The sequence below is a fragment of the Triticum aestivum genome, chromosome 2D (assembly GCF_018294505.1).
Source record: "Triticum aestivum cultivar Chinese Spring chromosome 2D, IWGSC CS RefSeq v2.1, whole genome shotgun sequence".
NCBI lineage: Eukaryota > Viridiplantae > Streptophyta > Magnoliopsida > Poales > Poaceae > Triticum > Triticum aestivum.
The window spans coordinates 526,525,128-526,547,854 of record NC_057799.1 but is presented as its reverse complement, the minus strand read 5'-3'; the positions used below and the strand labels follow the sequence as shown (position 1 = coordinate 526,547,854).

Below are 22,727 nucleotides of genomic sequence, written 5' to 3'. Positions count from 1 at the left end.
CTGGGAAAATACCTGCGTAACGGGGTAAAGCTAACATAATATTATGTCAAAAATCCCGTATGGCGGGAGAAATTCTAGCAAGAGAAAGATATGATAACTCATGTGCTTTTAATGTATCCCACTCTGAGAGAAAAGAATAGAGTAGCTGAAAGGCGCAACTGTACACTTATGGATATGGTGCGCAGCATGATGAGTTATTCCAACTTGCCATTGGGATTATGGATGGAGGCGCTTAAAACCGCCATTCACATTCTCAATAGAGTACCAAGCAAGTCGGTGCCCAAAACACTGTACGAGCTATGGACAGGAAGGGTGCCCTCCCTACAACACTTCAGGGTGTGGGGGTGCCCTGCTGAGGCTAAAATGTTTAATCCAAACATTGCAAAGTTAGATCCCAAAACAGTAAGTTGCCACTTCATTGGCTATCCAGACAGATCAAAAGGTTTTCGTTTCTACTGCCTTGACAGATATACAAAGTTTGTAGAAACGAGACATGCAGTCTTCTTAGAGGACGAAATGATGAGGGGGAGCTTGGTAGCTCGGAAAATTGATCTTGAGGAGAAGAGGGTGCATGCACCTAATCCGATGATTCAGGAGCCATTTTTCTCACTACCAGTTGCAACTCCACCCATCACAGCTATGGGGGAAGACCCGGAACCTGTCCGTCAGAAGCCGACTGAACCCGTTGTTGAGCATGAAAGGGAGGTGCAATAGCAAATTTTAGAAGAAGTGCCAGAAGTTGAGGCACAAAATGTGCCAGAAACTGAGGCCCTTAGAAGGTCTACAAGACCAAGAAAGTCAGCTATTTCTACTGACTTTAAAGTTTATAACACAGAAATGGTTCATATGGAAAAAGATCCCACCTCATATGAAGAAGCCATGAGAAGCCCTCATTCATCAAAGTGGATGAAGGCAATGGAAGACGAGATGAAATCGATGAGTTCCAAAGATGTTTGGGACTTAGAGGAAATTCCCAAAGGAGCCAAAACAGTAGGCTGTAAATGGGTCTACAAAATTAAGTATGACTCTAAAGGGAATATAGAAAAGTATAAAGCATGACTCGTGGCAAAAGGATTTACACAAAGAGAAGGGATAGATTACAATGAGACATTTTCTCCAGTCTCATGTAAGGATTCCTTCAGAATCATAATGGCATTAGTTGCTCATTTTGATTTAGAGTTACATCAAATGGATGTTAAGACGGCATTTCTGAATGGTGATTTAAAAGAAAAGGTCTACATGAAACAACCCAAGGGTTTTATCATGGAAGGCAAGGAAAATATGGGATGCCGCCTGAAGAAATCCATTTATGGATTAAGACAAGCCTCTCGGCAGTGGTATCTAAAGTTTAATCAAACGATTAAAAGTTTTGGATTTAAAGAAAATATTGAGGATAATTGCATTTATGCAATGTTTAAAAATGGGAAATATATTTTCCTAATCTTGTATGTGGATGATATCCTGCTTGCTAGTAGTCATGTTAGTCTACTACAAGAAACAAAGAAATACTTATCCTCAAATTTTGACATAACATATCTTGGTGAAGCATCATATGTTTTGGGCATAGAAATTCACCGAGATAGGAACAATGGAGTCTTAGGACTATCTCAGAAAGCATATTTAGAAAAGGTTCTTAAAAAGTATAATATGCATGCGAGTAAAGCCACACCTGCTCCAATAGTCAAGGGCGATAGTTTTGGGAAATTCCAATGTCCCAAGAACCAGTATGAGATCGATCAAATGAAAGCAGTACCATATGCTTCGGCAGTTGGCAGCTTACAGTATGCACAAGTGTGCACTCGCCCTGACTTAGCTTTTATCACCGGGGTACTCGGTAGATATCAAGAGAATCCAGGCCTAGAGCACTGGAAGATGGTAAAGAAAGCATTGCGTTATGCGCAAGGCACGAAGGACTACATGCTAATATACAGGAGAAGTGATTCCCTATAGATAAAAGGGTATTCAGACGCAGATTTTGTGGGGGACAGAGATGATAGAAAATCCACGTCAGGATACATATTCACCCTCGCTGGGGGAGCTATTTCGTGGAAAAGCTCCAAACAGTCGATAGTTGCATCATCCACGATGTATGCAGAATTCATAGCATGCTTCGAAGCCACGGGGTAGGCGATATGGCTAAAGAAATTTGTACCCGACTTGAAAGTGGTAGATTGTATTCACAAACCTCTAAAGATGTACTGTGATAACCAGCCCGCAGTATTCTATGCTCACAACAAGAAGTCGAGTAATGCTGCCAAAACAATAGAGATAAGGTATTATGTTGTGAAAGATAAAATCCAGGATCAAACTATAAGTCTCAAGCATATAAGGACAAAAGATATGCTTGCGGATCCGCTAACGAAAGGCTTACCACCCAATGTGTTCAAGGAACACTTAGCCGGCATGGGTTTAAGGGAAAGCCTTATGATTTCTGGATAGGCCCAAAAGGAACATAATTTGTTTCTAAACATAACGTATGTTGTAGCTGTATGATTCTATCGGCAATTAAGCTGTGATGATGAAACATGCTCTATGTACCAATATGTGATGAAACAAATAAACTAGAAAGTATAAAGTTAAAAGTAAAGTTGAGATCAAGGGGGAGAATGTTAGGTTGATCTCTCTCCCGTTCGACCCGTTCGAACGGGCCCCTGACTCGCGCCCTGATCGGGGACGCCCAACCAAACCATGGTTGGTGGGCCCCTGTGACCCGCGCTATATAAACAGAGGTAGGGGCCGGGGCACGACTTACAAGGTTAATCGCTGCCACAATCCTCACCTACAATCCCTACCGATCTAGGGTTAGCGCGGTGCTCGCGGGAAGCTCCACCACCGCCGCCGTCCACTCTCTGTCCACATCATCACCGGCCCCTACTTCACCATGGCCGGCACTGGACCGAGCTTATCCGCACCTGGAGAAGGTAGGTTCACCGGATCTACTAGCCTACACCGATCCAAGGTCTATCAGTATCAAAGCTACTGCTGAAGATACTGTTAAAAAATCAGAATGATTTGTAGAAGACAACACTCTATACGGTGCAAAATGGCAGCTGCATGCTTTATCAAACGACTGAACATTACCATATACATGACTGGACCGTATGTCTCTTGCCAAAACCTCAAGAAACCAGCTTCTCACAAAAAGAATCAGATATTCAACCCGCACACTAGCGAGAGAGTCGAACGCAAAGTCACAAACTCACATATTTCATCAACACATCCTGGATGTGCATGTTTGTTCAAGGGGAACTACATGCACAAGGTTCTACATGTACATGGTTTTCCTTTTCACAATACAAAATACAATAGATTAGAGTGGTTGATTCAGGATCCAACGGCTGAACATGGCGAAGCACTTCTCAGGCTCATACTCAGGGGCCGTGTGACCGGCTCCCTGAAAACCAAATCCAGAGCAGCAATTTAGAACCGGTTTTCTAATAAACTGTGCCTCCCACCAACACACGCAGAGAAGGTTAAGTAATTTGCTTACCTTTACGGTCGCGAATGTCATGTTGTTGGTGTAACTTACGGTGAATCTGCAAACCCGTGAGAGAAAATGAAGCAAGAAATCACTGTTAGCGAGTGAAATAAACAGAACATGCAACGAGAAGGAGACGACGGCGACAAACCCGGCAGACTGGCCATGGAGATGCCACGCCCTCCACTCGTCAACGATCGGGAAGCCGAGCGATCTCACCCACGCCTGCGTCCCCAGGTGTGGCACCACCGAATCGTGGTCGCCGCTGCCATGGACACCAAACAAAATCCTATCAGAATGACACTCCATCTTTAAGCTGTATGCAGTAGTAACAGGGCAAAAATGTGAGGACCTGTATACAAGCGCACGGTAGCCGTTGGCCGTGACGTTCCGGTGATACTTGATGGTACTCACGATGTCCCTGGTGTAGGGGACACCGCCATCTTGGCACCTCACCCACTCGTCCACGGTGCCCTCCTTGACGCCGAGGGCGTCCCGGGTGCGCTCGTCGTTCGCCCAGAAATACGACAGGTAGTGGGCGTAGTTCTGATCCATCGGGCATGCATGATCGGGTCAGTCCACGAAACGGGGAACACATACAGGGTAGGGTACTACAGGCATACGCATGATGCTGACTTACAATACAGTCAAGCGGAGGACGAACTGGCGGATGTTTCAGCCGTTTCCCCATTTTGATTCCAGCTGCTTCCTCGCTTAAGATCTTCCTGCCAGCACCAGCCGAGTCGTCCGTCTCCGCGTGCGGTCCAGCAGATGAATAAACGCATTTGTCCCACAAAATATGGGGCAACATAACTTCGGAGAGGAGCTGCAATTGGATTATTTGGAACCGCTGTAACCTTCAGTGATCGGCCATATACTTCATATTTACGGAGTAAAAGTTATCCTGGCTGGCGTGTTCTTACACTATGGAAAGTACCCAGAGCTTTAGCACACAGCACGTTTGTAGGATTCTTGTAGTCTTGCCCTTGACAATGACCCAATATTGTCTGTATGAAAGAAATTTATACTATTTGAGTACTATTTGTATCACAACATAGTTCTGACATACTCCTTCCGTTCCTAAATATAAGTCTTTTTAAAGATTCCACTATGGACTACATACGAAGCAAAATAAGTGAATCTACACTTTAAAATATGTCTATATGCATCTGTATGTAGTTTGTAGCGGAATCTCCAAAAAGACTTATATTTAGGAACAGAAAGAGTATAAGGTTGTATGAGCAGATTGACGGGATAATGGATACAGGCGAGGTTAATTACCTCATATAATTGATCTGATATTATACCAAATCCGTGGGCAAAAGGCACTTTGGAGCTTTCGTCGATCCTTTCACCTGTTGCCGGGTTACCTAATAGATAGCCCTGTTGGTGACGAAATGAACATAAACATGGCATCAGATATATTAACACCACACTCACACACTACCAAAAGCAGGTATATACTGCTAAGAAAAAGATATGGATATAACTGTGTGTCCTCTACACATGCTACGAAAATATTGGAGGCACGGGTTGCTGCGTAGAGATATTTTTTTGCAGAACAAACTATAGCTGATTAACATGGTGTGCTTATTTAAACTGCAAAAAGATAGATATGTTTAGGTTTAGCCATATAATTTTAAAGTTCTATATCGGCTAAAATGGTATATGTACGCCATTGACCATGATCCGGTTAGGCATAGTTATGAAGATCCGTTGTCTATGCTTCGTCAATCAAAAGATGGCATACCAAATTAAAGGATGGATACTTTTTGTTGAGTTTTCTAGCATATTTTACCTTTACCAGTTAAAATGTCATGTGCCTTAATCTAATATATTGCTATATATATGAACGTACATAGCAATGCAATGATTACAATATTTGTAATTTGGATTTTGTACTATATCTACGTTTCATGAACAGACGTAATGTGTGTGGGTTTACATGCTTCTTCCTAGGGGTGAAAACTAGGCAGAATTTTTCCGTCCATTCAGGAAAAAAAACAGAGCATAAATTCATAATCGGAAACGGAATTTACATTACAGAAGCACAATGGATATTTTATAATGGAATGGAGATAGAATGACGTTTTCTGGTGAAACTTCAAATAAAAAGAAAATTTTAGTAAACATATGTGGAGAAATTTCCGCTTATCGGCATAGCCCATTTCATCCCAGCCCATGTACACGTTGGGAACAACCGATTCCTATCCACACACAAAAAATCCCCCATCCCACTAGTCTTGTGATTCTTGTCTCCCGGCTACACACCTCCCACTCACATCCTCTAGGTATGCTCGCTCGTACGCATTTGAACATTTTTGTTATTTTTGGTGTATTTTTCTATATGGTTGTGGGGGTTTTATGTTTCAGTAACCTTTCATTTTCGTATAGGTGTCCGCAACAGGTTCGCTTTGTATTCCTTTTTGGTAATGTCTCTTTGTATTTGTTTACAAGATTTTCATTTGTGTTTTGCTTTCACTAAGAAGATGAATAGATTCAAAGTTTTCTCGCAAAAAAAAAACACTTGCTTCATAATTTGCACTCAGTTTTCATACCTACCGCTTAGGCGTTTTGGGACTCCTAGGCGTTTAGAGTCCACCGGGAGCATCAAAGATCTGGATTTGCCTCGAGAATTTGTAAAGATCGAAGATCCCCTCAAGATCTACCCTTGGCGGTTGAGCTCGTACATTGTGGCCGAAGCTTAACCAGAAGTAGGCTGGACCTTTTTAGTCGTTTTTGACTTGGTGTGCCAAACGTCTCCCACAAATATTAGAGTTACTCCAAGGAATTTAACTTCAGTTTTAATCAACATTGACTCCGAGCCCTTTTTGGTTATTTTTATGACTTACTCCTTTACTTTCTTAGTGCTGACCTTTTTTTTTGCTAGTTGCCATATCATGTAGGTTGTCTCAGGTAGTTACACTCACATATTATTTATATATGCAACTCGCTAAAATAGAAATAATGATTAAAACTTGCAATCTCCTATTCAACCACCCCCACCCTAATCGACATCCTTCATCCTTTAATGATCCGGGAGAATGTGGAATCTTGGGAAGAAAGCACGATCCAAGAAGCAGGAAGCAGTTGCATCCGGTGCACCGGCGAATTAATACAAATTTTAGACATTGTCAAAATATCTAAGGATAATCTATGAAGTAGATATAATACGCATATATACAATCTCACAAAATATTAAGAATCCAAAATTAAACATAGTTTAAAAACAGAAACAACAAATTCAACATTGTTTATGTTAACGGGTCAAATTTATGACCCCCCCCCCCCCCTCAAAGTTTACGCGCAGGTTGTGGCCACACAATGACAAGCGTGTGTTCTTTTCCACACATGAAGGGACACCAAGTTTTTTCTTTTGCGTACCTTTCGAGTGAAAATTCAGAATACAATAGCTTTCGGAATGAGTATCCAAAGTATGAATGATTTCACTTCTATGCAACAAGACAATTAAAACTACACATCACTCCACATTTTCCAATGATATTTTCCTTTGTCATTCCTCTAGTGGTGTTGCTACACCGAAGACAGTATTATGTGGCATAACACTGAAGACAGTATTATGTGGCATAGCCGGTAGTGGGTGCGTACATATGTTGTCATCAACAAACACGCTTGTCGTTGCTCCCTTTCATTGTACATATAGACAGTGAAGCCCCGAGACGCCTGTGGAGATGATAGCAAGTGATATGCCACACACTGCATTTAGCATGCCGCCTATCTGAGAAACTATTTTCTCTAGTTGTAATCTAATTTTCTCGCTTAGTTTTTCAGAGAATACACACACAAATTTGCGCACGAGAGAGATAAAAAAAGGCACAACTCAGAAATAAAAGATACTCTTGGAAACAAGCGCAACAACATCCCCATCCGTGACAGCAACACATGCCGTGAGGGGACACCATCCTCTTATTTGTCTTTTATGTTGACGTACTTGTAAGGATGCACATGTGTTAGCTGCGCTTGGGTTGGACCCATAATTGGATAAATCGTTGGGATGTGTATGTGTTGGTGACTTGGACCGGACCCATGATATAAGCTAATGATCCTGACACATGGGACCTCGGGGTGGTTGCGATCCAGATTGGCCTATACTATAACGATGCCCCATAAAACAAACACAATAATGAATGAAATCTTGTGACAAGAGTGGCGAGCCATCCTAAACTCACTATAGAAACACCATAATAATTGTAATTGATGAATAGCAAAGCCGATAACGATATATCACCTTCACGTACACATTTCTGATGCGTGTTTCACGACAGGCAAGTTTTTAGCCACATGTATTATTCCATAGTCTCTTGTGTAGAATTGTGAGAGTTACGGTAGGTACCTTGAGATTAAGAAGGGGTCTCCTTCCAACTTCATTACCTGTAGGGACGAAAGCATAAAGATGACGCCATCCGTAAAAAAACATGAAGATAGAGTTGAACTCAGTTAATACTTTTTTTTTCATTTTGAGATGGCTCACCACGTTTACCTTGTGGTGAAATCAGCGAATACAGTCAACTATAAACGCATGCTCAATATACGTGCAAATATACAGCAACTGTCCATACCTTGGGAAATCTTTTGTGCGATGAATGGTACAATTTTTCCAGCATACGAGTCTCCCCCGATGTAGAGAGGACTTGATAAAAACTTGGGATGGTCCCTAATCCACTGGACAAGGTCACGTGGATCAGACAGTAAGAGAGATGCAGCCAATCAATGCGTGGCAACAAATCAAATCAAATCAAATCAGTTAGGTTAGGTAGCACCTTGATGAGGAAATCATGTAGCTGCAGTGAGGTAGATACTTCCCCAACATGGTAGCCTTTGGGTTGTTTGGAAAAGGAAAATCCTGCCCCGGCCGGCGAATCAACGAAGAGGATATGCGCCACCTGAAATGGAAAATACAGAATTGAGCGTGAATTTGCAGTACGGACGGCTAATTGGCTAGCTGCAGATTGCGAAACATGACCGATCGACGACCTTGGTCCATGAGTTGGGATTGATTTCCAGGCTCGGTATGGTGCCATTGTAAGGCTCTACGACGAACTTGAATGGACCTGTAGTTGCGGTTGACATGTGTATGCATCTGAGTATGATATGACGTAGAGAGTAATGACCTGAGAACGCAAACAAAATGTACCGATCTCGAACGCGAGGCCGCTGAGTACGGAGCAGTGGTCGCCGCCGGTGAGCCAGAGGAGGAAAGGGGCATTCTCGCCGCCGGCCTCGGACTCGACGAAGTAGTAGAACAGCTCGGTGCCGTTGTCCTCGTCCACCTCCACGTACCTTGTAATTAAGCAGCAGCAGGTTATAACCAATGGAGTCGACCAAGGAGACAAGGAGATCCCGCACATCGGCACCTCCTACCGCTTGGGTGCGTAGAAAAACTTGAGTAAAGAACAGAGTGAGAAAATGGGCACCCGGTCTCGAGGTGGAAGGGGAGGGGGGCCTGGAACCCCGGGAGGCTGGTCACCACCTTGGAACTGGAGGCTGCGCCGGCGAGAGCGAGCTGCCTTGTGGTAAGTACGATGCAGAGGATCAGGCGGAGGAGCAGGAGCAGCCGCCCGCTCATTGTGGTGGTCAACCGCTTCCTTTTGCTCTGTTTTAGTTTTTAGTTTTTTGCGAGTTGCTCCGTTTTGTTGTTCTCTAGAAAGAGGCTGAGACCTACTGCTTCGAGAGCATATCCTGTACTCCCAGTGATGGAGTACTCCGGCTGCACCGTGAGCAGCACAGTCGTTGGATGAGAAATGCAGGTACTAGATGTAATGTGGACGCCTCATCCTATGAATTTTGCATAAAGCCCCCCATATAGGTACAGAATAATTAACTTACCCATACTCTAGTCTAACTTCAAAAGATGTGGCGCTCCAATTTTGGAACAGAAAGAACATGTCCATCATGTGCGTCGGTAGCTTCTTTTTTCACACTGATACATTCATCCAACACGTATATACACGACAGATTTCCCTATACTAATGACATAAACATTTGGCAAGTTGTTTTCAGAAGGTAAAACTAATTTAAAGAAAAGAAAGAGTTAGTAAGTTCATGAACCAAGATCTTTGGACTCATAAATTCTGCACCAAAGATGCACAACAACATCAGCTATATTAACCACCATTGTCAACTTAGAAGGCAACACAACTACAACCATCTCGCCATTTCAAAGCTCATAGTACGACATCAATATCATGAGCGACACGCGTGATAAAACACATAAATCTACCATGAAGCACATAACTAGAGTTGCATCCCAATATTTACAACCAAGGCATAGCAAATTAACGGGTATACATATATTGGACCAACATATTCAACCAGGTGTACTTGACCTAGGTCCATATATCACATGAACGAAGGAACTTTTTCATCCATTATTTAATGGAAGGTAAAGGGTGTCCGCTCCAATGGGTTGCGCTGTGCTCCAAAATATCAAGCAAGTTAAAGTGAAAGAGTTGCAAACATACTCAACATGTTTTCATCGATGATATATAAATACCGTTTGAATTGTCATATCCGTCTTGGTAAGTGTTACAATTTGCTGATTTTGAACCTTTGTAGATGCTACTTGCTCTGCAAACAGGAAGAAAAGCGAATTATTATGAAAACATGACAAACGATATACTATTTAAATTATGGTCTATTTACCTTTTTCCAGAGTGCAGCAGCATATATTTAGCAATGCATCAAGGCATGTCATGACGCATAGCACAAAAATGCTAAATCTGTTGGAATGCAATTCCATTATTTACACCTGAATGAGGAAGACAAAAGAGCTAATACATTTAATTCAGTCAACCAAAACAACTGCTATAAGTAAAAAAACATCTGAATGAGGAAGACAAAAGAGCTAGCAAATTTAATTCAGTCAACCAAAACTACTTGTAAAGTAATTATTTTTTACACCTGAATGAGGAACCAAAAGACCAAAACTAGTTCTGAAAGAAGAATCCTTTGCGCTATGGCTTTTCTGTTGTTGTGTCAGGGTGATGAGTGATTACAAGGTGGATATGATCAACAATGGGATGCAAGAGTTCTTCGTCCACTTCCATGGGCCCAACGATAGTAATGCCCACCAATCGCATCTCATCTGCTGCTTAATTTGCTCCTTCTAATTAATTAGCTGCAGACTCATTCCTTAAATGATGATATTTTTTTATTTTTCTTTCAGATATTTGTTCCCAACTTTTTTTTCCTTCCTCATATTTTTTCTAAACCAAATCTACCTGTTACTATTTTAGCTCCATTCTAATTGGCATGGTGGTCATAGTAGCAGAGGAGGATGAAATGGAATCAACTGTCCTAAAATTGCTAGCCCCACTTTTTTCAGAACAAACAAACAATAATGTTCAGGCAGTAGCTTAGTTATTTTGGACTATTCGATCTTCACCCATATATAGGATTAGGATGAACATGCGGAATAGGAAAGAACTCTGAACCAAAACTTGCAAAAAATGGATGTTCTGCTGCATCTAGCTTCTCTTTTCTTTTTGTTTCCTTTCTTTCTAAGCAAAACTGTCTTGCTTATCCATACCAGCCATTTTCTCCATTCGTTGTGTCAGAACGATTGATTCTAAAATATAACCAAGGATCTGACTACATGGGAATGGACTTGCTATTATTAACCTCCATTAATTTGTAAAGGTGCTAGATGCTTCATGCACCTCACACCAAAACTACTTGTCCTAAGTTTCTGAATTTTTTTCTATACGCAAGTTTGCTGACATTTTACTTTGGACTCAGTTGAAATTACTTCGAACTCATCTCGAGCCAGAAGTTGCTGACATTTTTCTATGAGTAATTTCTCAAATATGTAGTCAACACAAAAAGAAATAGCAAGTTGTTTCAGTGACTATTTTTCCTGCGCCCTGATGCAGAGAGATATCACCAAATTTTACACAGAAAGGAGCTACAAAGGTTGCAGGTACGGGATGATGGATTAGAACCAAAATACATAATAAAAAAACAAGGTTGTATCATCGAAAAAGATACCTGAAGGCCCAATTTCTCGGCGGATGGCGCAGGTAGGTGCCGGGTGTGGTGAGGGGGTGGCGCCGAGGTGGGAGAATGGCGGCACGGGGCTGGGACGGATTGTCTGTTGTACGTCGGAACACCGCGAGGTCGCATCGTAGCCGCCGGTGAGGTCGCGGCGCAGCACACGGCGAGGTCCGCCGCCGCAGCCCCGTATCCCTATATGTTCGTGTAAGCTTGGGGCATCACAGGTTCGAGAAGCGCTGCACCTATTTTGTACTTACCTGAGGTGGTTTTTGAAAAAATTGATGGGTGGGGCGTTTGGTTTTCATCCCATCCCTACATTCTGTATCCAAAGCTCAGGATGTGCACGGTGCAGTCGGAGCACGGAATCCTTCGGAGCACAGGATATTTTCCCCTACTGCTTCAAAGCCTATATGCGCAAAATACATGCCGTAAGGCAGCAGAAGAACAATCGTGAGCATGATCCACATGGGACTTTTCAAAATAATAATGTTTTCATTGTGTATAATACTCTGTTAACATGTCACCACTCACACAATTATGTCATATTAGATGGATAATCCTTTTCTGACAGCTACTAGATGGCCAATCAACATAATATCATGTGTCAGGCGTGGCAAGTTGCCTTGGAAAAAGAAGGTATCTGGTAACTCTCGAGATAAGTCATCACGCGACCTGCAAAATAAATATAACAAAGGAAATCATCACGCACAACATGTACAATATCATAGACGACGACGAAGCAAAAACGATTTTATGTTGCCCGCAAAAAATATATTATATTATGTAACACTCCTCTTTAGAAATATAAGACATTTTTTTTGTTACTGATCAATTTTGATCATTTGCTTCACACATCTGTTAAAAAATATTACCCCCTCTGGTCACTAACTTTGTAGTAAACCATTGTCAATTAATATGTTGTTAAAAAAATATTACTCCCTCTAGTCACTAACTTTGTAGTAAACCATCGTCAATTAATATGTATCAGAGGGAGTACAAAATTACAATCGTAAGAGATCACCTTCAATTAAAATCTAATGGGTTAATCTTTGCCAATAACCTACATATGATTATCCTTTGTAGAAAAGAAAACCTGCATACTACTATTAGTTTAATTGTTAGCTAGTACTTGGCTTGAAATTTCTAAAAGGCACTGAAAAACAAAGGAGCAGGGAAGAAAACTTCTTAATTGGATGTCACGAAACTTTTTTCCTAAACGCCTCCAAGATAGGATTGGATTCCAGTAATTGATAATGGAAGGTTAAACATAGCATTCATATGCCTCAACAAAAGGTAACATCAAGAAAGCTAAAGGCAATTACCAATGTCCTGGGACTAATCATGTTCATGATGAGTTGATGACCAATTGAAGAATATTATGGAACAACCGTTAAAGGTAGCATTCATGTGAGAACTGCCAAGGTCCTCTTAGGCTTTCGCATGCTTTATAAATAAAGACACAAACGGTCAAACTGATATAAAGCGCTGCGAAATTTTTCATACTAGTAGGTAAGAAAAAACATACGAGCTAGTAGCACAAGTGTGACTAGCCCAACACTGTACAAGAAAACATGAGAAGCCACACCTACCACGATCACATCAGAACTACCCTCTGAAAGGAAAAAAAACAACATGGGCTGCGTCCGCGTCTACCCTCTCCCACATGGCAACTCGTGCAAGGGGCAATCCTAGTCCGCCTGTGTGCCGGATTGTTTGCATACGAGGGTCGGTTGTTCCCGGCTTCTCTAGGTACCCTGTTGCATTCGAACCCCGCTCAGTGTCCTGTGAGCACGGGTCGTTGGTTTGCCCGTGCGAGTTGGGCAGCCGACAAGCAGATGGATATCCAAAGGCAGACTCCACGAAGCGTGGGTGAACTGCCTTGGTTTTAGAGTGGAGGTCCCTCTAACTTCTTTAGCAGTGAACGGGCAATAGTCCAATACCCCAAACATGCATGGGGTGGCTGGGCAATAGTCTAAAACTTCAACCAAGGCATATGCTCCCACCCGGAACCACACGAGCAGAAGGAAACCATGTGAAAAATGGTTTCCGCTCAAGCTTATATTCTTCTTTACAGTTCGAACTTATGTGCTGACAAACGAAATCTGAATAGATTCTAAGGATCTGACAACGACCTGACTCCACCGAGACCTACGAGTGTCATTCCAAATGCCAATGGTCACTTTACCAAGATGTGCCACATTCTGTGGCTTTAGGAGTTAATTGGCACCAAGGCCTAACGAGGTACACGGTCTGCTCGGCTCCGCTGCTCTGTACCCGGCCAAAGACATATTTCCTTTTTGGCATCCCCTTCTCTATTCTTGACCGCTCAAAACCACCTGCTTGGCCGTACTTAACCAAATGGTATGAACCGCCGGTTAGAACCATATGATGTGGGTGGACGTGGCACTCGCAACGTGGTAGGATAGATAAGAACCAACATGGCTCTTCGCGTCGCATCTATACCAACCAGCCAGAAATAGCAGTGTGCCTCTCTCCTTGCATAAGTAGGATCGAAAGAATGTCTGGGAGGGGGGTTATTAGACTACTTGACCAAATAAAAAAACTTAACCTTTTTCCCAATTTTAGTTGTAGGCAAGTTTTAGCAATTCTACCAAGTCAAACAACACCCTACACATGCAAGTCTAAGCGTAGTGCAGCGGAAAGTAAAGCCTTTGCATATGAACGTAAAGGAGGGATTAGAGAAATCAAACGCAATGAAGACACGATGATTTTTGGCGTGGTTTAGATAGGTGTTGTTATTGTACTCCCATGTTAATGGAGACTTCAACCCACGGAGGGTAACGGTTGCGCAAGTCCACAGAGGGCTCCACCCATGAAGGGTCCACGAAGAAGCAACAATGTCTATTCCACCATGGCTTACGCCCACGAAGGACTAGCCTCACTCAGGGTAGATCTTTACGAAGTAGGCGATCTCCTTGCTCTTACAAACTCCTTGGTTCAACTCCACATGATCTTGGAGGCTCCCAAGTGACACCTAACCAATCTAGGATACAGAACTCTCCAAAAGGTAATAGATGGTGTGTTGATGGTGAACTCCCTGCTCTTGTGCTTCAGAAAATAGTCTCCTCAACACTCAATCACTCTCTCACGAATTTGGCTTGGGTAGGAGAGGGACTGGAGTGGAAAGCAACTTGGGGAGGCTAGAAATCAAGGTTCAAATGGTTGGATTGGAATATCTTGATCTCAAAACATGAGTAGGTGGTTCTCTCTCAGAAAATGAATGGTGGAAGTGTAGTTCCATTTTGATGGCTCTCTTAGAGAGTGAGTGGGGTGGAGGGGTATAGATAGCCTTCACCAAGAATCCAACTGTTACAATCTTTTGATTCAACTCAGTGACACCGAAACAAATCTCGATGAGACCGACCGGTGTAAAAGATTCGAACGTTAGGCATCTCGATGAGACCGAACGGATCAACATGGAGGGACCGATATGTGATGACCTAAGTGAAACCCCGTTTCGGTAGTTTCGATCAAACCAACTCGGTAATTCCAAAATGGAGTGAAAGGGTTACAGAAACTTGGTCACAACATTTCAGTGGGACCGAACGTCATCTCAGTAGAACCAAATTTCTAGAGTTTGGTTGTGGCTTTGTCTAGGATCAACTCGGTGGGTCCAAATGTGGAAGTTTCGTTGGGACCGAGTTTGAAAGTTAGGGTTTGGATAGATTGGAATGTGGGAATGTGGCTGAGGGTTTATGATCAAAACCTCATCCCCTTTTAATAGTATTGGATTTTCTATGGACTCAATGTGGTCTTGGATCACTTAACCAAAAATTAAGAGTCTTGGAGCTTTGCGTCAATATGTTTTCATAGCATTTTGAGGGGTCCACTTCCACATGTCCTTGCCATGCTAATATTGAACTTTCCTGAAATCAATCTTTGAATAGGCATTAGTTCAATGACATATATGTTGTTATTAATGACCAAAATCACCCTGGGATTAGTTGCACTTTTAGCTTGCACTAACAAAAAACCCACCTACTGAACCACACCAGAAGCTGCAGCACCACTAGACGCATGAACCGGACAAGTCCACATGGTCTTTGCAACAGAACAAACACTAATCCGATAACAAGTCGTAATAACCCAAGCCGGTAATCAATATGGTTTCATGGACTATTTGTTGCGCATCCTCTTTCTCGTGTCCTTTGCGAGGCGGTATGGACCAACTTTCACAATCGCTTTACTGCCGCCCACACCGAACATATAAAGCGAATGACATTAGTGGTGGCGCGTGATACCTCTCCAACGTATCTATACTTTTTAGTTGCTTCATGCTATTATATTATCAATCTTCTATGCTTTATATGCCATTTTGTATCATTTTTGGGGACTAACCTATAACTCAGTGCCTAGTGCCAGCTCTTGCTTTATGCATGTTTTTGTTTTTCTAGAAAATCAATACCAATCGAAGTCCAAACATGACGAAACTTTTTGATGATTTTTTCTGGACAAAAAGAGACACTGGAAGCTTCGGGAGAAGACCAGACGATACACGAGGGAACCACAAGGTAGGGGTACACCCTAGGGGGTAGGGCGCGCCCAGGTGCCTTGTGGCCCCCCTCTGCCTTTGTTTGACCTAATTCCAGTGCTATAAGTTTCCATATACCCAGAAATCACCAGTAGAGGTCCCAAAACAATTTTTTCGCTGCCGCAAGTCTTCGTTCTTCGGCGATCCCATCCGGAGGCCTCTCCAGTACTCTGCCGGAGGGGAAAACCATTGGGGAGGCAATCTTCATCAACCTTGTTGCCTCTAAGATGACGTGTGAGTAGTTTCGATGGGACCTATGGGTCAATTGCAGTAGCTAGATGGCTTTCTCTCACTCTTTTGATCTTCAATACAATGATCTCATCTGAGATTAATCCGATGTAACTTTTGTGGTGTGTTTTTGGGATCCGATGAATTGTGGGTTTATGATCAGATAATTCATTGAAAGTATTTGAGTCCTTTTGAGGTTTAGTATGTGTGATTTTATACCCTTGTCATTCTCTCTGATCTATCCGTCTTCTTTGGACAAATAGATTGATTTATATTCAGTGGGAGAGGTGCTTGGTAGTACATTCGATCTTGCGACGTCCTTACTCCGTGATAGGATGAATTGCAAGGCACATATTTTATTGTTGCTACTAAGGTAAAACGGCGGGTTTCGAATATATTATTTGGTCTCACTTTGTCTACATTGTGTCATCATGCTCCAACCATTACTTTGTCTGTTGTGAATTTAATACCTTAAGATGCATATTGGATAGCGGCTGAGGGGTGGAATAATAGTAGTAGATGCAGATGAATTTTTGTCTAATTGTCACGGGCGTAATGTTTGTATATTGATCATGGCATGAACAATCATCATAACTATGTGCTATTCTATCAATTTCCAACAATAATTTGTTTACCCATCGTTGCTATGCTTATGAGAGAGATGCCTCTAGTGAACCTATGGCCATCGGGTCCATTCACTTCATATTTACTAAAAGTCTAAAAATTGCTTGCTGTTTTTATTAACCTTTTATTTCTATTTTATCTATCTACCACTATTAGATTTAATCCTTGCTATTGGCAAGAACAAAGGGATTGACAACCCTCTTGTTGTCCTTGGGTTCAAGTATTTGCTTTGTGTGTATAGGTACCGTTTATCTTGTCTGTGTGGTGTCTCCTATTGGTTCAATAAACATTGGTCCTTAACTATGGGAAATACTTTTTGATACTACACTACTTCGCACTTCCTCTTCGGGGAAACCCAACATCTATCACAAGTAGCAGCGCGCTTGGACCACACTCGTGCGATGGGACGTCCAGGCCGCTCAGACATGGACCCCTGTTGCGCGCCGGCGTGCGTTCTTGAATTTCCTTGTAGATCGCCATGGCCCACCCAAAGTGGCCAGATGGAAACAACAAGGGGCTCCTCAGCCCAGCCCACCAGCCCGGGAGGCGACATGGTGAGAGTCCCCCTAGCCGGGACACCATCAGTAGCCCCTGAACCAGTTCAAGTAAGGAGGCACCTCGGTTCATCGAAGCTACCCTTCGTCTTCGCTCGTCGAGCTTGAAAACTAGTTCAACGAGCAATTTCCCCGATTAGTGCCTTCTTGTAATTGAGCTCCGATGTCCGACAGCATCCGAGGTGACTAAAACCACCACTGTCTTCAAAAATATTGAAGGAGTATGGCGAAGGTCCATGCCAGAAAAGGTTTCTTGCACAACCAGCCACTTGTAGTCGGCTTCCATGCCGGTCTGCCTCTGAAGTGGTTCGCACCACCTTGGTCTTGAGTTGTCGATGTTGATGACCGCCCCCCCGAAGATTTTTTTTGCGGCCAAGCCGGTGTCCGTGAGACAATTTTTGCGGATATTTTTGCAATTGGTGTTGTTTATGATCTGAAGATATTTAACCAGTAGCCCTTGATACGTCTCCAACGTATCTATAATTTTTGATTGTTCCATGCTATTATATTATCAATCTTGGATGTTTTATATACATTTACTAGCAACTTTATATCATTTTTTGGGACTAACCTATTAGCTTAGTGCCCAGTGTCAGTTGTTGTTGTTTGCTTGTTTTTTTACTTTGTAGAATATCAGTACCAAATGAAGTCCAAATGCCACGAAACTTTTTGGAGATTTTTTTTGGTGATAAGAGACCCTGGAAGCTCCGAGAGGGAACCAGAAGATGGAAGTGGGGTCCACTTGGCACCAGGGCGTGCAAGAGGCCCTCGACGCGCCCTGGTGGGTAGTGGGGCCCACAAGCATCGTTTTGACCTACCTCCGCCTCTATAATAAATACTCTAAAATACCAAAATCCTTAGGGGAGCCCACGAAATACGTTTTCCGCCGCCGCAAGTTCTAGAACCATGAGATCCAATCTAGAGTCCTTTTCTGGCACCTTGCCGGATGGGGAAATAATCACGGAGTAGTTTACCATAGACCTACAGGTTCGTAGTTAGTAGCTAGATGGCTTCTTCTCTCTTTTTGATCTTCAATACAATGTTCTCCTCGATGTTCTTGAAGATCTATTTGATGTAATGACTTTTTGCGGTGTTTTTGTTGGGATCGATGAATTGTGAGCTTATGATCAGATCTATCCATGGATATTATTTGAATTTTCTCTGAACTCTTTTATGCATGATTGTTATAGCCTCGTATTTCTTCTCCGATTTATTGGTTTAGTTTGGCCAACTAGATTGACTTTTCTTGCCATGGGAAGATGTGCTTTATGATGGATTCGATCCCGCGGTGCTCAATCTCAGTGATAGAAAGAGACATCACACGCATCTATCATTTCTATTTGATGTCTACTACGCAACTTTATTCTTGTAGACACGTGTTGGGCCTCCAAGAGCAGAGTTTTGTAGGACAGTAGCAATTTTACCTCAAGTGGATGACCTAAGGTTTATCAATCCGTGAGAGGTGTGGGATGAAGATGGTCTCTCTCAAACGACCCTGCAATCAAATACAGGAAATCTCTTATATCCCCAACACACCCAATACAATGGCAATTTGTATAGGTGCACTAGTTCGGCGAAGAGATGGTGATACAAGTGTAATATGGATGGTAGAAATTTATTTTTATAATCTGAATAAATAAAAACAGCAAGGTAGCAAATAGTAAATAGGCACAAAAACGGTATTCCAATGCTTGAAAACAAGGCCTAGGGTTCGTACTTTCGCTAGTGCAATCTCTCAACAATGCTAATATAATTGAATCATATAATCGTCCCTCAACGTGCAATGAAGAATCACTCCAAAGTTCCTATCTAGCGGAGAACATACGAATAAATTGTTTGTAGGGTACGAAACCACCTCAAAGCTATTCATTCCGTTTGATCTATCCTAGAGTTCGTACTAAAATAACACCAAAGCAAATTCATATTCATAATACTCAATCCAACACAAAGAACTTCATAGAGTGCCCCAAGATTTCTGCCGGAGAAATAAAGACAGGAACGTGCATCAACCCCTATGCATAGATTACCCCAATGTCACCTTGGGAATCAGCGAGTTGAGTGCCAAAACATATATCAAGTGAATCAATACGATACCCCATTGTCACCACAAGTATTAAATTGCAAGACATATATCAAGTGTTCTCAAATCCATAAAAGTATTCAATCCGATAACAACGAAATCTCAAAGGGAAAAACTCAATTCATCACAACAAGATAGAGAGGGAAAACACCATATGATCTGACTATATTAACAAAGCCCGCGATACATCAAGATCGTGACATCTCAAGAACACGAGAGAGAGAGAGTGACAGATTAAACACATAGCTACTTGTACAAACCCTCAGCCCCGAGGGTGGAGTACTCCCTCCTCATCGTGGTGGCCGCCGGGATGATGAAGATGGCCAGCGGAGATGATTCCCCCTCCAGAAGGGTGCCGGAACGGGGTCTAGATTAGTTTTCGGTGGCTACAGAACCTTGCGGTGGCGGAACTTCTGATCTAGGTTAACCACGAATGGTTTCGCAATATTTGGGACTTTATAGTGCAAAGAAAGGGTACGGGAGGCCATCGACGTGAGCACAACCCACCAGGGCGCGCCTGGGGGCGCAGGCGCGCCCTGGTGGGTTGTGCCCCCCTCGAGGCACCCCCGAGGTGCAGCTCTGGCCCGTTGGTGGTCTTCTGGTCCATAAAAAATCCACAAAAAGTTTCGCGGTGTTTGGACACCGTTTGATATTGATTTCCTGCGATGTAAGAAACAAGCAAAAACAGCAACTGGCACTGGGCACTGGGTCAATAGGTTAGTCCCAAAAAAGGATATAAAGTTGCTATAAAATGATTGTAAAATATCCAAGAATGAAAATATAACAGCATGAATACTTCATAAATTATAGATACATTGGAGACGTATCAGCATCCCCAAGCTTAATTCCTACTCGTCCTCGAGTAGGTAAATGATAAAAGAAATAATTTATGAAGTGTGAATGCTAGCAAAGTGCATAAGTTTGATTAATGATAATTTCAATCACTTTTCCTAGCATCATGACAACAACTCTTTGTTATAAAATTTATCATGTTTAAAGTAGCAACCAATGCACATGTTAAGGTTCAAACAATGTATTCTCTTGAAACTCAACAACCTATGTTCTCAGTCACCAAGCAATTGTAATTCAACTTATTCAACAGAGTTTAAGTAAGAGCTCCACATACTCAACCATCATATAGTCTTCTATGATTGCTAACACTCACCGCATACACATGAGAAAAATGTTTCAACCAGACACATAGAAAGATAGGGGCTTGTAATTTCGCCTCCCAATGTATTCACCTCAAGGGTGATTGTCGGATCACGGGTTCCGGCAAAACCCTCAAGGTTCGAACACTGGGGCGCGCACGAAGATCTCCCCCTACCGATACACGTCCTAGCTTCGCTAAGATCTCAAGGACTAACTCGACGAACTCGCAACACAAGGGGCACAAGATTTATACTGGTTCGGGCCACCGTTGTGGTGTAATACCCTACTCCAGTGTGGTGGTGGTGGATTGCCTCTTGGGCTGAGGATGAACAGTACAAGGGGAAGAACAACCTCCTGAGGTCGAGGTGTTCTTGTGCTTGGTGGGTGCGAGGATGAACTGAATGAGTTCGAGACCGGGTGCCTCCTACTGTGGTGGCTAATCCTATTTATAGTGGCCCTGGTCCTCTCCCCCAAATATTGAGTGGGAAGGGAGCCAACAACGGCCAATTTGAAAGGGGACAACTCGTACAACTTATCCTGACAAAAGCAGTCTTCGCCTGCAAAAGGCTCCGGTGGTGACGCCGCCTTGGGCTCCGTGGTGACCTCCGTCTTGCCGTCCTGCTAGTCTTGGTCTCGTTGCACCGATATGGAAACCTTTGCTTGATGCCTCGGTACTCTGCGCATGCGCTTGCCTCCTTAGCACCAAAGAGGAAACAAGGACACTGCGCGCGCTGGCACCCGCCTGGTGCCCTGCCTGGTCTCGGTCGTCATGGCTTAGGTCACGAGAACCTCACGAGGTTTGCCTTGCCTTGATCTCTCCACCCCTCGCGAGCCAACCTGGTGAGGCCGCTCCCGAGGAGGTCTTGCGTCGTCCGCCTCGCGAGGCTTGGCCCCTCACGAGGGTGTTGAATGCTTGTTGGTGAAGATGGGCCGTACGGGCCCTCTTGCAGAGCCATGCCGTGGGCCGCACGCAGGAAAGTCTGGGGACCCCCGTTCCCAGAACGTCGACAGTAGCCCCCGGGCCCAAGGCGCGCTCGGGCTTGGCTTTGAGGCGAAGCCAAAGGTCAAGTGCGGAGCGCTGCGGGCCCCAATAGCCTGCGGCCTTGGTCGACGCGTGGCGGTTGATTAGACGTGGGCGTCTCCGCTTCCCCACGCTGCCTCGGCAACTGCCCGACTTGACAAGTGAAAGTGCAATTATCACTTAGATTATATTTTGGTGTGATGACAATGTGGTTAGTGGAACTAATGTTGGTTGCTAAAGTTTATCTCAGGACGTTGGTTCCAAGGTGTCCATTGATGGAGGTGTGCGACCCCCCAGTCCAAAAAGATCAAAGGCGTGGTTACCGGCGACTCGAAGGTTTTTCGTTTTGGTTCGATTTGAGTCGTAGGTAAAACCGCACTATCAAGAGGGGTCTTCGTGGAATTAGTGTCGTGTGGGAATGCCTCCAAGACAGATACACCAGCCCTCCTACACCTCCTCAGATATTCCACTTCTTGTGTGCTTTGCTGTGGTGTCCTGTGATGGTTCATCAGAAATCTTCTGGACACCCCGTGTGCACGGGATCTCTGACCCCCGTGCGCACGGGGTAGTCAGAATACTTCTGGACACCCCGTGTGCACGGGGTCTCTGACCCCCGTGCGCACGGGGTAGTCAGAATATTTCTGGACACCCCGTGCGCACGGGGCTGACTTGGCCCGTGCGCACGGGGTACCTCGAAACTCACTGGACACCCCGTGCGCACGGGGCTGACTTGGCCCGTGCGCACGGGGTCCAACGGGCAGAAATCCCCTCCCGGCCAAGAACACTATATAAGCCCCCTTCTTCCTCCTCCATCCCCTAACCCTAATGTCTTGTTGAGCTCCTCCATTGCTACACCCCATTTTTCTCACTACTCTCAATCCCTCCACCCAATCTTGTTGAAACTTTGGGGATTGGGAGAGCAAGACCCGATCTACACTTTGACCAAACCAAATCGCATTCCCCGCAAAATTCATCCATCATGACTTGTTACTCTTGGAGCTTGGGCTCCTAGGTGGTTAGAGGTT

General features: G+C 43.6%; 1 protein-coding gene across 2 annotated transcripts; it reads right to left on the bottom strand.

Moving 5' to 3' along the window:
* Positions 1-3,032: 3,032 nt before the first annotated feature.
* LOC123054232 (serine carboxypeptidase-like 19) lies at positions 3,033-9,170 on the bottom strand. 2 transcript variants are annotated; one of them, XM_044477955.1, is made up of 13 exons: positions 8,914-9,170; positions 8,634-8,779; positions 8,474-8,550; positions 8,260-8,382; positions 8,059-8,161; positions 7,833-7,870; positions 4,760-4,861; positions 4,402-4,485; positions 4,119-4,304; positions 3,831-4,024; positions 3,630-3,743; positions 3,491-3,536; positions 3,033-3,394 (listed from the first exon to the last, which is right to left on the bottom strand). In XM_044477955.1, the coding sequence occupies exons 1-13, from the start codon at positions 9,063-9,065 to the stop codon at positions 3,311-3,313; spliced, it is 1,449 nt and encodes a 482-aa protein (XP_044333890.1). In that variant the 5' UTR covers positions 9,066-9,170; the 3' UTR covers positions 3,033-3,310. The 2 variants fall into 2 exon arrangements, with proteins under 2 accessions (XP_044333890.1, XP_044333889.1); XM_044477954.1 differs by having other exon boundaries at positions 3,630-4,024.
* Between the last annotated feature and the right edge of the window lie 13,557 nt (positions 9,171-22,727).

Coding starts and splice junctions, on each gene's coding strand:
- LOC123054232 (XM_044477954.1), bottom strand. CDS start 9,065: ATGAGCGGGCGGCTGCTCCTGCTCCTCCGCCTGATCCTCTGCATCGTA. Junction 8,780..8,913: donor CCCTTCCACCTCGAGACCGG/GTGCCCATTTTC, acceptor CTTAATTACAAG/GTACGTGGAGGTGGACGAGG. Junction 4,025..4,118: donor GTCCTCCGCTTGACTGTATT/GTAAGTCAGCAT, acceptor CCGATGGATCAG/AACTACGCCCACTACCTGTC.